This window comes from Diabrotica undecimpunctata, chromosome 8 (assembly GCF_040954645.1).
Source record: "Diabrotica undecimpunctata isolate CICGRU chromosome 8, icDiaUnde3, whole genome shotgun sequence".
NCBI lineage: Eukaryota > Metazoa > Arthropoda > Insecta > Coleoptera > Chrysomelidae > Diabrotica > Diabrotica undecimpunctata.
Genome location: NC_092810.1, coordinates 128,057,389 through 128,073,870, shown reverse-complemented (window position 1 = coordinate 128,073,870; position 16,482 = coordinate 128,057,389). Strand labels below are relative to the sequence as shown.

Genomic DNA, 16,482 nt, shown 5'->3' with positions numbered 1-16,482 from the left:
TTACCTCATCAGTATCACATACACCATACTTTTGAGGCTGTCCAGTTCTAAACCTGTAGCATTGTCGTCTCTTCTCTAATTTGACGTGATGTCCTGTTTTAATTTTGTTCGCTTATAAAGTACATTATTCTTGTATTTCCAATATCTTATGGTCAATAATTGTGGTCTTCTTTCATTCTCATTTGGGATCCCACATCCTCTGTTTCTCCTCTGGTATTCTTTATTTAGCAACTTTCTAAATTACTCATACTATCTTTGCTTTATTTCAACATCGATTCTTAATACTCTTCCATCGACACTCGGCACTCTTAATTTGCCGCACGTAGGTCAAGTCCTTTGATGACTTGTCCCTTGCTTTAGCAATGCTGTATAACATTTTTGGATGTTTCCAACTTTTAATATAGCTGTGCAGATGATCTTTCCTAAGCAGTAACTACAGCGCGCTTTGCTTCCCTCTTTGCTACCTTGTATATATCCTTATCTTTCTCTCTTTTAGACCTTTGATACATCTTTCTAGCGTCTTTCTTCTCTCTAACCTTCTGTTGCACTTCATCTTTTCACCACCAAGTTTCTTTGTTCTCTTTTGTCTAGAAGGCCTTTTTATCAGAAATTTTACTAACTCCATTTCTAGTGTTACTTTTCCCTACATATCACAAAATACTTTATTACAGAAATATAATAGGAAATAAATAATAGGAATATCTTGCATGTATGACTACATACCATATAATGTCACAAGAAGATTAATGATTTCCTTATATCATTAAACGATAAAAGTCTTAAGATTAGTTATAATTTGTGACTAATTATTACTCACCTACTAATGAACGTTGTACTTGATAAAATTCATTAGATTATAGTAATATTTGGCAATTACATTCCACAATAGATTGATCATAAGTATGTTACCTGGTAGATCTAAATAAATTAATTGTTTGATTAATAAATCAGTATTATATGCAACTTCAAAGTTTTAGTTTTTAGTTTAACGTTAAACCTTTGTAAGCTTTTGCAATTTTCTCTATGGATGTATGCTCATTTAATATATAATATATTAACATATAATATATTAAATGAAATTGGAGCATGCCAGCTCCTTGTCTTAGCGTTTTGTTGTCATGACGACGGCGTGTTAAATTTTGATATTTTATTGTCTGTTGTACATCTAAATAATTCTTTAATAACGTTTATTACGGTCACGTTTATATTAATTTTTCTTAGACTTCCCATAGTTTTAATATTAGAACAGTATCATCCGGATCTGCATCAAAGAAAGCAGGAACAGCGGAAATGAAAATACAGGGATACAGAAAACATCAGGGATAAAATAATATGTGAATTAGAAGAGAATAATCGTTCAGTTACAAATACAAAAATAAAGTGGACTGAAGACACAGACTTAACAGAAGAGTTTGTAAGGTGCTTAATAAAATAAATGATAGATAAAACAAGAACAATATAAGGGCATATACTAGTTCGCTCTGCAATTGAATATACAAGAAAATATGCTCGATATATAAAATTATTAACTTTTTCTCTGAAGATCTAATGGACAACTTTCTATTATTTTTAAATTAAATTAAGAAATCTGAAAGTTTACAAATTTATCTTAAAATTTACACGCAAAATTGCTTCAAGTCAGCATATCGACATGTAAAGTCAATATATCGATTTGCTTTTACCAAAATATAAGTATTTATTGATTCATACCAATCTATTTATTATATACAAAATTCCATTTGTTCAATAAGATATTTATTTGGATTATACAGATAAGAGATAAAATATGTGATATGATTTTAATAAATGAGAAAAAATATTTAGAGCAATTGAATTCCAGATAATATTTTTATATGCCTTATTGTTTTATCTCTATTTGTTGTAGGTTTAAAGATAATTTTGCTACGTATTATGGATTAGTATTACTGAAATTTACTAGCAGGAAATCCCACAACTCTCAATAATGTCTGTATATTCATCACTCTAATGTGTTTTATTCTTCGACCCCATTAACTATCTCTAGGCATCTTCAGTTACATAGACATAAATTTCTATTGCGAACTAACAATTGGGTAATTGGTAAACGGATTCGTGAATAGAAAGAACTATCAAAAAATCAGTTTAGATCCTTAAGCAGCTCACACAAAAATATAAGAATAAGCAAATAAATGTTCATTGTATATTAGTTGGTTTTAAAAAAGTATATGACAGAGAACTTCGAGTGGCTCTGTGATGGATAGTGAGTAAGAAAGGAGTTAGAAAGTAGGGTCTGTGTTTAGTCCGTGTTTAGTGTTTGATTACCTTTACCAAACAGAAACATTGAAAAGTGACGAAAGGGAACAATGATTGGTATAGTGGAAAGAGGTTCTTGAAGAAAAAGGTCTACGCTTAGTTTGTAGAATAAAAAGTGTGTGATAAAAGAAAGAACTACTTAATCTAAAAAATAGTAAAGTAGTGAAATAGAGAATATTCTCAAGCATGATAGTTACTTTAAAAAGACGACACTCTTAACGTTCATTAAAAAGAATTTAGAAAAATAACAAACTTCTTCAGGAGGATAAACTTTAAAACTACCAAAAAGAAAAGCATCAGTATAAGGGATTTCAAATAATTGTCAAACTTTTTGCATACAGACTATCTTATCTACTAGTTATTTGCTCTGATCATCACACAGATATATAGAAAATATAATATACGTCACTCTATTACCAATAATAGAAGTGGAAGGTGCTATCTTAAGTTTAAAAAATAATAAGACTATCAACCCGATAACGTAAATGCGGAACTACTTAAACCGCTTCAGTTTTAAACGCCGCTACAGGGTGATATTATTGGTGGATTACATAAAAAGCTAGCCAAAATGAAAATTTCAAAAACTAGCATTTCGGGCCGATCCTTGTCCCAAGTCACGTAGTTTTATATTTCATTTCAAGTGATTTTGTGAAAGAGGCGGTTATGGATATGCCAGGTATATTATATGTATATGTATATACAAATAAGGGAAAATCATTGGCAAAACTCGCAATTTAGTAGAAAAGAAAATACATAAAGGTGGAGACTCTGAAACACAGCCACCGAGGAAGCTACATCTACCTGAGTCTACCCAATTAGATACAGACGTACAATCGTTGCTTAAAAATAACATTCAAAGGTCGTGGCAAGATCAATGAAGCAAAATCCCTTCTAAACTTCGTGATATCCATCCCACCGTTGAAAAGTTTGAGTTTCAAAATTGAGTTCCCAAAATTTTAATTTGACGACCCAGAATAGGCCATACAAGACTTACTCATAAACATCTAACGACTTGTTATTATATATAAAATTAAACGTCAATTGATTGTAACTAATGAGAATCACATTTTACATTTGCTTTGAGATTTCGACTTCCAATTGGGAAATCGTAATCAAAAAATTCTGAAATAAAAATTATGAATGATCTTAACCTGATCTCGAAAATGCTAACTTAAACATGTCACAAGAAAATAGTTTCAGAATCGAACTACTTCTCAAGATTCACCTTCTTACGCAAAATGTGATGACAAGAATCATCTTAGCTCGCCAGATAAATTTCAAAGACCCTATTAATTAATTATCTCTGTGAAGCCAAGTTTTACCACTTCATTTAACATTCAGTTTCGAGATTTTGAAGAGCAATCGGAGCTTATTTCCATAAATAAACTTTACTCAAATAAAAGGCAGATATCGAGTACAGTTTTTTATTAAATCTTAGTCAAATACTTTCCTTCTCAGAGCATCTTCAGAGGCATCTGAAGTAAGTCAAAAAAGTGTTTTCAAGTGAGAAAAAATTAGTTAACTTCGAAAAATTTCGAAAATTTGGTAAAAAATGTTGGCTAACCAGCATGTCAATGAATGTTATATACATTAAATACATTTACACAAAAACTTACACTAGACAAAGTTTAAACAAAAAAAAGTTAAAATTATTTCGAAGCTACATTGTATTGGCCCCTGGTCTTAACAGAAATGTTAAAGTTACATCTAATATGACGACTTAGATGAGTAGTCACAATCATGGTGATCTGCACATTTCAAAATTCTATGGTAAACTGAACATTGACCACAAGTAAGTACAACCGAGCAGTAATATACGAAAAGAAAATAAAGAAATATGAAATTATATTAATTAATATATTATGTAGACTGTACCTATCAGTGATAATTTAGGTGTTAATTTGGGGGCACATGAAGTGGACATAGAGTGTGAATGTAAAAACTAAACTAAATCTGCTAGAGAGTGGTTGGTTGACTACACGAAAAAGGTCTACCAACCACTATCAATACAAGAGAAAAGAAGAAATTGAAACATGAAATTGAAATACTTAGAAATAAAAATCAAAGTTAAAAACAAAGTGTACAAGTGAAGTCACAGAATAATAAAAGATCAGAATGCCCACTCTGCTTGTCAAGATAAGTACGCGCATCTCGTTCGCGAAGACGAAATCAGCATGTTTTAAACGGAGCCAGTGCTGTTCAGTGAAATTTTATCCGATGTGTATATTAAAATTAACCCGGTTTAATTTATTTACGGCAACCATAGACATAATATGCACTATTTTATTCGTACTTTTAGTTGAAGAATAGATTAAATTATTTCAAATTTACTAAATTATTAATCTTTAAAAATTTAAATTATGGTTCTGTCGTAGTTTGCCACAAATTTCTCAATCCGAGTCTATGTTGTAACGAAATATTTTGCCTACCACATAGGGTATTGCTATAAGGGGTTGAAAATTGGGACAGAAGTTACTGGGGGTGGAGATAGGGCAAGCAAAATAAACGGTACTTATGCGAACGGCACTCAGGGTTTATTTGGAGAGCTGGGGTCGTGGATAAGTTAAATGGCAAGGGGTCGAATTGGAGCAACTACAAAAAAATGAAACAAAATGGGTACTTACATGAAACTCCTAGACAAATGGGTAACAAAACAACAAGAAAGACCTCTAGCTATTTAAAATGGACGCCGCTTTGAGGGCACCTCCTGCTGGATGAAAGAAGGGGACTCTTTTTTCCTGAAAAACACAAAAGAGAGGTTAGGAGACTTTTCTAAAATAAATAGACAAAATGGTTCAGAGAAATAAATTAAACATTTATTACAATCTCACCACAAACAGTTACAGATATAAATGATACAAAATACTACATTAATAATTACAAAGATTTATACCAAAATAACAAAGAAGAAAAAACTTACTAAACTTACAAACTCTGTTTACAAGTGGGAATTGCTACAAAACTTACAAAAAATTGTTACAAATAAAGAAATAACTTTTAAATGAGACTATTCATAAATGTTAACCTTTTTCTAAAAACAAAACAAACTAATGTCAAAAATAATAAAGCTAGCTGTCATATGTCAACATAAAATTTTAAAACAGAACAATTAATATGACAGCTAACCACGCCCTAAGACATATATTTTTAATTATTACAAATTCTTTACAAATCCTTATGAAAGCAATTATTATTATTAAAAAAAAATGTCTATCGTTACTTTAAAATTTAAACACAAAAAAGTTACCTTGATTTTCCCTAAATTTCTTTAATTAACCTTTTTGGGGTCGGAAACTGGACCTACTAAAATTTCTGCCACTGGAACAAAAAACTACATCTCACACTTCGAAAAGTATTTCGAAACGACTGCTTAGGACATTGAAGTTTGAGGTTGAAACTGGCACATTGGACACACCCTAGAAACGGCTTCTTAAAACTCAACAATGGAACATGTTGTCATTTGTCAAATTTGTTGCAAAGTTCAACAACAAAACACTATTTTGTTGTTGTTAACAAATTTCTGTTCTAAGCTGTCTAAAAAAATATCAGCTAGGATCAATACTCTATATAAGAGTGGTATTTATAAATAGAGATGTGATGATTGCGATGCCTCTATGTTAGTAGAACCATTCGAAAGTTGTCTACTAGAATCACAGAACATTTGAACAGACCAAACTCTTCAAATTTTGGTCACCATTTACTGTAGTAAACATAATTTTAATATCAATACCAGTTCATCTATTTTACATAACATTGGTAGGAAGAAAAACTACTTGGAGTTAGACTTATTGGAAGATTTGGAAACTACAAAAAAAAACAAATGAAAACTCTCACTGTCTTAATACTTAAATTAATTTAAATTGTACTACATTTAAACCGATTTTTAAAAATTTTATTGCAGCTTCACCTCGTAGTTGACCTAGCTCGACTATTTAGATTTCCTACAGTAAGTGTATTCATTAAGAGTTTTATTAATTAGGTAAATACTTTAATTAATATTAAACAGTTATTAAACTCTCTAATTTGTATTTTGTTTGAAATAATCCAACATAACTTCATATTCTTCTGGCGTGAACTTTCGAAAAACAAGTTCCGGCTATTCTAAAAAAAAACTTCGTCTGAAACCCAACTTGCTTAATGTGAAATATTGTCGATTTGTTAATATTTAATTTCACTGATTTTACTTGAGCAATAATTTTCTAGTTTTACTGTTAATCGCGCTTTAGTGAATTGTGTTGTTGACAAGTGACTTTCTAATAATGCATATTTCACCGTACTTTATAGTAACTTTTTTAAAGACCTGTTACTATGTTTCACATTTTTCTCCGATATATGTATCTAACTTTTATAATAGATGCAGGTACCTTTATACATAGCCATTAAAATCATTTACAGAAATATTTAATGATAGTTTTTACAGAGACAATAGAAACAATCGTTCATATTTAAATAATTATATAATTTATAGTTTAAAAACGGGTTAGCTGCATTGCTTCCTGTGAATAGTTATGAGATCGGATTCGTCGGATCCGACTCACTATGAAGATTTAATTTTTTGATACGGCTTATTGAATCTGATGATTGCACAATTTAATTTCATCCAAAATCTAAAAAGCCACCAGTTATCGAATAGCAAAATAGTTTGACAAATATTTTTTGAATAGCAATTTTGAAAATTTCTTTCTTCATCAACATGTTACCAGCTGCTATAAGAATTATTTATGGGTAGTAAACATATTTTTGAAATAACAACCCATCGTAAAGAAATCGAGTCCTATAGAAAAGACTCAACCCTTTGGCCTGTCCTCCAGGACAAGATAAAAAATCTGTTCTCTACATAAACCTAATCGCTAAATATCCTTCCTTCCATTGATTTCTGTCCAATTTTCCTATTCTCAATATTAGTTTTTTGTAAATTTATTATCTTATAATTATCAATGACTTTAAAAATTTCTTCTCCTGTTGTGTTGGTCTCCAAGGGTGTACAGAGAAACAAATCTTCTTCAATTGATCCTTCGAAGGGGTATCTCACGAAAACAAGCAGTATTGATAACCCGGCGACAGCTGTACTTTCGTCAAGTTGTAAAGCAAACTTTCACGTCAATTTCGTTTCTTGTCTAATATCTTTAGACCATAGTAGAGAGTTTAGAATGTTTACTGCTTTTTTTTTTCCTGCTGCGTTCTGTTTTCGATGTCTCTTTTGGTAGTACCTTCTTCAGATATTATAGATCCGTGATATTTATATTCATTGCATGTTTTTGTGTTTCTAATTTCTAATTCTGGATCTTCTTCATCATCTCCTATTTTAAGATACTCTGTCTTTGACATATTTATATTAAGGCCCCATTTTTCATATTCTTTCTTTAGTTTTCTAAACATGTAGTCCATGTCTTCCTCATCATTCGCTACGACTACCTGATCATCTGCGAAAAACAAAGTTGTTAGACATTTACCCCCGCCTACTGCGGTATCTCTCAGAGCATCCACATACTCTCTACTGAGACCTACTTTCGTCAATGTTTGAAACAATTTTTTTAAAGGTACCGTGTTGTATGCCTTCTCTAAATCTACAAGCAATAGGTGAGTACATAGATTCCTTGCCTTCCGTTTTTCGATTACCTGCTACAGAACGAATATACCATCAGTGCATGATCTTCCTGCACGAAATCCATTTTGTTTCTTCTATGTCTTCGTATTCTGATTCTATTATTTCTTTTATTATTCTATCGTACAACCCCCCCCCCCCCCACTGAGCTGATAACAGTTATTCCTTTATAATTAGAGCATTTGCGTTTATCCCCTTTCTTGAATATTGAGCTGATATATCCAACATTCCAATCATCAAGGATATTTTGTCCTTTTAAGCATTTGTTAACCAGCATTAAATAGACTTAGAGTTCATGACAAAAAGACTGATAATCAACTATGAACTATGGGGACTCGACGTAAATGCAATAAAAACCAAATATATGTGTCTAGAAGGAGGAAAAGATAGTCTTACTTTGGAAAATGAAAAACCTATATCTCCATGTTCCGAATACAAAGACAAATACTGATCAAAATGGATGAATGAAACACGAAATAAGAGAAAGAATAAAACAAAATGGAACAAAGATAAAAGCCACTCTAAAACAGTATCTATAAAGAAACAAAATCGATTCGATTTTATTTTATCGTCTTAGTGGTTTTGTAGATGAGTTTGAATGATAACGTTACGTTTTGCTTAAATTTGACAAGTTCGCTCCCTCATATTTTTAATATACGGTCGAAAAGATTTACCATTTATTGTTGATATTTCTGTTAACTATTTTAGATTAAGTAATATGGTTTAATGACCTTAAAACATATTCGTTGTATCTTCTATCCCAACAAGTTTTCTAGATGTTTCAATTCTTCCCCCAAATTTATTCAGCTATCAAAATACCTTAAAATTGTTGTGACTCCTCTCTTTTGCATACAGTGATAATTGGAGTTGTTATTCAAATAACGGTCCATGTCAACTGATTTTTAATAGACTCTGTGTCAAAGTTTTCCGTTGTATATTTTAAAACTGTTAACTATAAAGTAATTTTTTCCAGTCTTATAATAATTGCAGTTCAATTGATAATTACTTCTTACATTACATGTCAATTTTCATGTAAACATGACTTTTGTCCTCGTTTTTGCAAAGATTACTGGTACACTATTACGCAATTTTTTAATTGGGTACACTTATTTAGTTAAACGAGATCTATGACAACATTTTAGACTATTTAAAATATGATGGTGGCTTAGTTTTAGATTGCAGTAATACAGAGTTTCTCTCTTAGTGATGATACAGATTTAAATAATTTGTTTATTTCATAACAAACTATTTGTGATGATTTTGTAAAACCTACTTTAAACATTGGGCTAATATTTGAATCAACACTGTGATGTAGTTACAAATCTAAAAAAAAATAAAGAATAATAATAAGATACAGTGTCAAGAATCTAGTCCCAGATATTTAATTGTGTTTTTAAGGGAAAATTGGTGCGTATAATCAAAATATAACAATTTAAAAAAATATAGATAGAACGAACTACATATTCAAAAATTACTCTTCTTTCTTTTTACATACAGATATTATTGTACCAAATTATAGTGAAAATATATATTTAAATAAAAATATTGTTCTATCTATAACAAGCAAATACAAAGAGGCATCTATATACAGATGCGTCTAAATCTCCAGATGGAACCGGATGCTCTTTTTTTATACCATGGGAACATATAGAAAAGAAATTCAAACTGAACCCGGAAACTTCGATTTATACAGCAGAGGCTATTGCAATATATGAAGCTTTATTATATGTAGCTGAAGTTGTTTTTTCCCATATTATAATTTTGTCGGACTCCTTAGCAGTGTTAAAATCCATTGGTAAATATGGACCACCAAACTTACAAGACTGCCCATACATTTATAGAATTAAACATATTATTCAAACTCTTTTAACTAAAGGAATCAATGTACATTTTCTCTGGATTAAAGCAACATAATGAATATGTCGACTTATTAGCCAAAGAAAGCATTTTAACCGATACTGGTATTCTACATAAAGTAACGCTTTCTGACAGTATTGTTTCTTGCAAGTCAACATTGCTTCGAGAGTGGAGCTACCAGTGGAAGGAATACTCTTTTGTGAACCAAAATAGATACTCGATAATTCAGCCAGATATTGCCAAATTTCCTTGATACAAGTCTTTTAGAGCTTCCAGGAGGCACATAACCTCCATTATTAGAATACGTTTCGGACACGCATGTTATCCAAAGCACTTATTTAAAATAAAGGTTTTGGATGATGACAAATGTGAGCATTGTGGAGAGAAAAGTGATTTAGATCATATATTTTTTGGTTGTTCTAAAAACAGAGTCTACTCATCCAAACTTATAAATGATTTATTAAAATATAAAATAGCAGCTCCTTGGAATACACTATATTTATTATCACTTGGCTCTGTAGATATTTACAACTCTTTAATTAAATTTTTAAAAGACAGCAAATTATCATTATAACTCTCTAAAAATTGTTTAGTTAATCTTGTTACCTTTGTTTTAAACCATTTGTATGGTTTAACTTCCTCCTCTCCGTGACCTAGTGTTGCTGTGTCTTATATAAATAAATGCCTTGATGGGTCCCTAGAAGTATTTAAGACAGCGCTGGAGGAAAGCACAGAAGGCATAAAGATAAATGGAGAAATAATTAATAACATAAGGTATGCTGATGACATTGTGATTCTAGCAAGTAGCATGGAGGAACTGAGTTGTCTAATGAGTAAGATACAAAAAACAAGTGCACAATACGGACTCAGACTAAATATCACAAAAACCAAATGGATGTTAGTAAGCAAAACCCAACAACCACCACAGCAACTGATATTAGACGATGAAAGAATTGAACACGTGGATTCGTACATCTACTTGGGAACAACAGTTAACTCAAATTGGGATCAAGCGAAGGAAATACGTATAAGAGTAGAAAAGGCAAGAGCATCGTTCACTAGCATGAAGCAAATTTTCACCTCTAAAAGCCTCACCCTACCTCTCAAAATTCGACTTCTGAAATGTTATGTATTCCCGGTTTTGTTATATGGAATGGAGGCGTGGACAATGACCGCAACATTGATGAAAAAAGTAGAGGCCTTCGAAATGTGGGCTTACCGACGTATATTACGTATATCCTGGACTGAGCACGTGACCAACGAAGAGGTACTACGCCGGATAGGTAAAGAGAGAGAGGTAGGAATAAGTATAAAGAAAAGAAAGTTGGAATACTTGGGTCACGTTATGAGACATAATAAATATAGAGTACTACAACTGATCGTCCAAGGGAAAATAGACAGCAGAAGGGGTCCAGGGAGGAGAAGACACTCGTGGCTCCAAAACTTGCGGCAATGGTTCGGATTGTCATCTGCTGAACTATTCAGATCTGCCGCAAACAAAGTCAGAATAGCCATGTTGATTGCCAACGTTCGGAACGGACAAGGCACATGAAGAAGAATGGGTCCCTAGGTGAGAAGAGTGTGTCCCTGTTATCCTAATATCGATGTAATCTTTTATTTTGATAGGGTATTTATGTATAATGATGACTGTCTTAGTCCTTTTGTGTCTGGCTGTATGAAGATAAGTTTAAGCCAAAAAAAAAAGAATCTAGTCAAGATATTACTTTTCTTTTATTTATATGGACGTTGATGCACAATGTGGAAGGCAGACTAGGGGGAAAGTTGGAGATATGGAAATAATTTTTTTCCTTATCTGTATATTCCAGGGCTTCCCAAACTTATTCGTACTGTGACGCCCTTGGGACTTTGCTATTTTTTTGCGACGCCCCCTTAACCCAACCCCCAATAATACTTACCAATTTTAGTACCAGCCTAGTAACAGGTTATATTTCTAACAAAAAGATTATTTGAACATTTATATTTTTTATTAGAAATTAAGAACGAAATGAAAACATAGGCACAAAAATGAAAAGGGATATTTATTTATGTAACTGGCTGGTTAATGTGAGGGATAGGCTTGCTTTTTTGAGCACAGCTTATGAAACAGGGGCTCTAGTTTGGAAATTGCCACTCTCATTTCTTTTTCTAAGTTTACGTTTGATTACTGTACTTGTTTTTAATTAATGCAACTGCAGAAAAGCCCGTTTCGCACAAGTATGAAGTCGCAAATGATAATAAAACCTTTAATGCAGCAGTGCTGATGGCATGATATTCATGAAATAGTGAGCTCCAAAATTCAAACAGTTTGTCCTTGTCGTATTGAAGCTTTAGACTGGAATTAAAGGACAATTCTGTCAGTTGTTCTTCTTCGTCTGTTGAAAGTATCGATTGCGTGGATGACAGGAAAGGGTTTCTGACCCAGTCATATTGCTCCATATGTTCGTGTTCGCATGATAACATATGTTGCGTAAACATATTTTTTAAAGAGGGGTCAAGGATTTCTATCGATTTTTCTTGTAGAATACCTTGTAAAGCAGGGAAACAGTCAATTTCTTGATCTTCTCATTTTCTCTTTCATAAGAGCAACTTCTTCTGAAACCCAGTAATTTTATCTGCCAATTGCAGGATATGAGTATTGTTTCCCTGCAAAGACTTATTAAGATGATTTAATTTGTTAAATATGTCACAGAGGTATGCTAATTTTATTATAAACTCTGAAGTAATAAAGTTTTGCGCATCATCATGTGATTCTGTACGTAGATACGTGTAAAATTCATTTCTTAATTCGTATACACCTGCGAGTACGTTGCCTTTGGACAGCCAACAAGAGTTGCAATTATAAATTAAAGAAGTGTGCTCGGCCCCCATTTCTTCACAAAGTTTATGGAAAAGTCTTGATTTCAAGGGTCATGTTTGTAGTTCTCAACTTTAATAATGCTATCCATCACAACACTTAATTTAGGTGTAACGTTCTTTGTTGTTAAGGCCTCTCTATGTATGACACAATGTGTCCATTTTACACTTGGAGCGTTGGTTTTGACAAGAGCTTGTACTCCTCCATACTATCCAGACATCGCTCTGGCATCATCCGTACACACGCCTACACAGTTATCCCAGTTAATATTATTTTCAGTCATATATGAGTTTAAAATTTTGAATAAATCAGTAGCTTTACAACTTTCATATGTTTTTCTGCAAAATAACAAATCCTTATATATTTCTTTCTTGTATGTACCGTAGATAACATATCAATTATGCATCATTATTACTATCAGTCGCCTCGTCCAGTTGAATGGCAAATAAACCTGAAAGTTTCCCCACAATTTGCTCATTAATATCTTCTGCCATGTCGTGAATACGGCGACTAACCGTATTGTTTGAAAGAGGTACATTTTTTATTACTTTAGCTGCCGATCTCCATTCTTCAATCATCACTGTTACCATATCAACCGCTGCAGGTAAGATAAGTTATTCAGCGATCGTATGTGGTTTTTTACATTTGGTAACACGGTAACCTAACATGTAAGAGGGAAGCAATGCTTTGGTAGGAATCAGTAGCGCACCTAGAATTTGCCTCTGGGGGGGGTTTTGGTTGGTCACCGAAATTTTTTTTATGATGTTACCTCCATTTTGAGTCCTTAAAATGTGTGAGTAACAGTGTTGGAATAGGGTCCTGGTGGGGTTTTAACCCCCAAACCCCCCCCTAGGTGCGCCACTGGTAGGAATTGATGCTCTTGAAACCAAAGCCGTGGATTGATGTTTTCGCTCTCGCAATTTTCTTACAAAAAAGTCTCTTGGCTTATCTTGTAAATGACTGTGAGTTGATTCCAAATGCCGTTTTAGTTTATACTCAGAGACCGTATGTGGCTGTTTACATTTGGCAACACGGTAAGCTACCATGTAAGAGGCGAGCAATGCTTTGGTAGGAATTGATGCTCTTGAAACAAAAGCCGTGTTCTGATGTTTTAGCTCTCTTATTTTCTTTATTTTCTTACAAAAAAGTCTCTTAGCTTACTTTGTAAATGACTGTGAGTGGATTCCAAATGCTGTTTTAGTTTATTAGGAAGCTTACTTTCAGCTGCCAACACTTTGTGACAAACAACACATTGTGGAAGTTCTACATTCCTTTTAGTAACGCAGGTAAATCCAAATATTGGTCATCATATTTCATATATTTCTTCTTTTTACTTAAATTAACATTACTGCTCTCGCCTGCTTCTTCACTTCGTTTTCTATTCTTTTGAATATAAGTATCCATTGTTGATAGCAAAAAACTCCACGTGCGTAATAATACAAAACAAAAGCTTGAAGCTTGACTAAATGACATAACGCTCGACGATAGGGAACACGGGGGAGGGAGCCAACCGGCGAAACAGAATGCACTCGGCGCTCACTTGACTCCAGTGTTGCCAATGTCCGGATAATTATCCAATTTTCGGATAATTGAACAATTTTTTGAATCATTTCGGATAATTCAAGGGTCTATCGACTTTATGTTATATTTTTTATTTGATTTATTTATTAATACACATATTTTATACTCATTTAAAATTAAATAAATGTATGTTCTGCATTAAAAGTCCGCGCTGACACGCGACGCCCCTGTAACAACGCAGCGACGCCCCATGGCGTCGCGACGCAAATTTTTAGAAGCCCTGGTATATGCTATAACTTTCTTTCAATATTGGTGGATTACATCAACTAATAAATCTCTTTTTTTCAGACTATTCCTAGAAGCTCAGATTTGGAAAACATAAAATTCAAGCATCTTCAACACAGTCCATCTTTAAGAGCCATAAAAGTATACAACGATTTGCCTGTCGAAGGAAACTTTCAAAATGACATCGATCTACGGTTACATACACCGCAGAAATACGATACCAACAGTATGTCAAGAATCTCTGTTGGAAGTAGTAAAGGGTACAGTGATCCACACTTCTACGAATATATCAGCGGAGGTGGAACGATGTCTATTGCATCTGGATCAGAGCTTAACTCGGAAACCAATGAGATGGGGTCTACAGCCAAATTAGTTCCGTCGAAAATGGAGCAGGTAAATATGTGTAGATATAAAAAAATATATTATATTTTAATATTTTATTTGGAAAATGCGCTTTACAATTGCTAATTTAAAAATCCTTTTTATTAAACTGATCAATACCCAGAACTGAATATCCTTTTGTACAATCAAAATAGTTTGTTTGTTCAGGTAAAGCGTATTACGAAAGTATTATTGTTTTTGTCCCATCAAATAGCTTTAATTTTGTCTTACTGAACGTTTTTTAAATTTTTACTACTCGTATATATTGAAAACTATTCAAAAGTAAAGAATCACCTTAATTCAATATACGTTTTAGCTGTATCTAGTAAATAGTGTCTAGTATCTAGTAATAGTGTATCTAGTAAATATCACTGTCAGTTACCTAAAATGTCACTGCCAGTTACCAATCACACAATCACCTACCTTAAAGGCGGTTCTTGTACAATTGCTACATAGATGCGCCAGAATATGTAAATTAGGCCCATCCGAAATGACGGTCCCTACAGCTATAAGTCCTTTTTGATTTTTTTGAAGCTTACTTTTTGTATGTAGTTAACATTAGTTAGGTTATCAACATCCCGTTCCTTTCCTTAATTTTTTTTCACTCCATAGTTCTCTCAAACTTAGTATTTTTTTGATTTATTCTTATTGCAGACCCCTTTGTTACTACAAAAAGACGGGGTTTGGACCCCTTGTACAACGGGGTTGTACAATATTTTTTGAATATATACTCAGTGACATTTCCCAGAGTATAAATGGGTAGATTAGGTAGCATTGAATGTTCTCGTCGTTCATCCGATTTGAATCCTAAAGATTATTTTTATTGGAGATACTTCTTGTAAAGAAGAATTTATACAACTAAAGCAGCAAGTATTGCAGAGCTAAGGTAAAGAATTATCGATAAATCCATATTAATTTCTAGAGAAACATGGAGAAATGTAATAGCGCATTCTACCATCGTTTAGGATACTTTTAAATTAACAACGGAGGACATTTTGAATACTTGATTAGGTAGATATTAATTTAGCATTGTATTAAACTTTTAATCTCTCTCTCCCTCCCTCTCTCTCTCTCTGCCTCTCTCCCTCCCTCCCTCCCTCCCTCTCTCTCTCTCCCTCTCTCCCTTCTGTGGCCTTTCTTTTGGTCTTGCTCTTTTTAGCTTTTACTTTTAATCATTATGTTCAAATCTAGTTGTACATAGTCAAGACGATTAGTCGTTTCTATACTTTTGAAGATATTACTGACTACATAAAGTCGAAAGTATTGTATATTGAATTGGTTGAATTGATATTGAATTGCAGATTTCAATAAAGGTACAATATACAGGGTGTTGTATTTAAAAAACTAAAGTAACTAATGATATCTCAAAAATTGTAAATCTGGCAATATTACAAACATCAAATTTCAAATCTTCATATAGCAAAATAGGCGTATTCTCGTTTTTATATAATTATGACCATCCATTTAAAAGATAATTAGATGTTTTCAGACGTTTTGGTCAACTCTGTATATACCTAGATTATAAAGGAACTAGTAATTAAGCTTTATAAAGGTTCTAGTATCTATATCAGTTGAAATAAAAATGAATAAAATATACGAAAAATGGTTTTTAAATTATTTCTTACTACAACAATTTTTTAATGTTAATTTAATAAACTTTTCACTTTTTCGGTATCACTATTTGCTG

General features: G+C 32.6%; 1 protein-coding gene across 1 annotated transcript in view; it reads left to right on the top strand.

Moving 5' to 3' along the window:
• Positions 1 to 16,482, top strand: part of blot (solute carrier family member bloated tubules) — a 133,596-nt gene that overhangs the window by 33,346 nt on the left and 83,768 nt on the right. Inside the window, exon 2 of the mRNA XM_072541004.1 lies at positions 14,478 to 14,807. Within this exon, the coding sequence (XP_072397105.1) occupies positions 14,478 to 14,807 (330 nt within the window). The remainder of the gene's footprint in view (positions 1 to 14,477; positions 14,808 to 16,482) is intronic.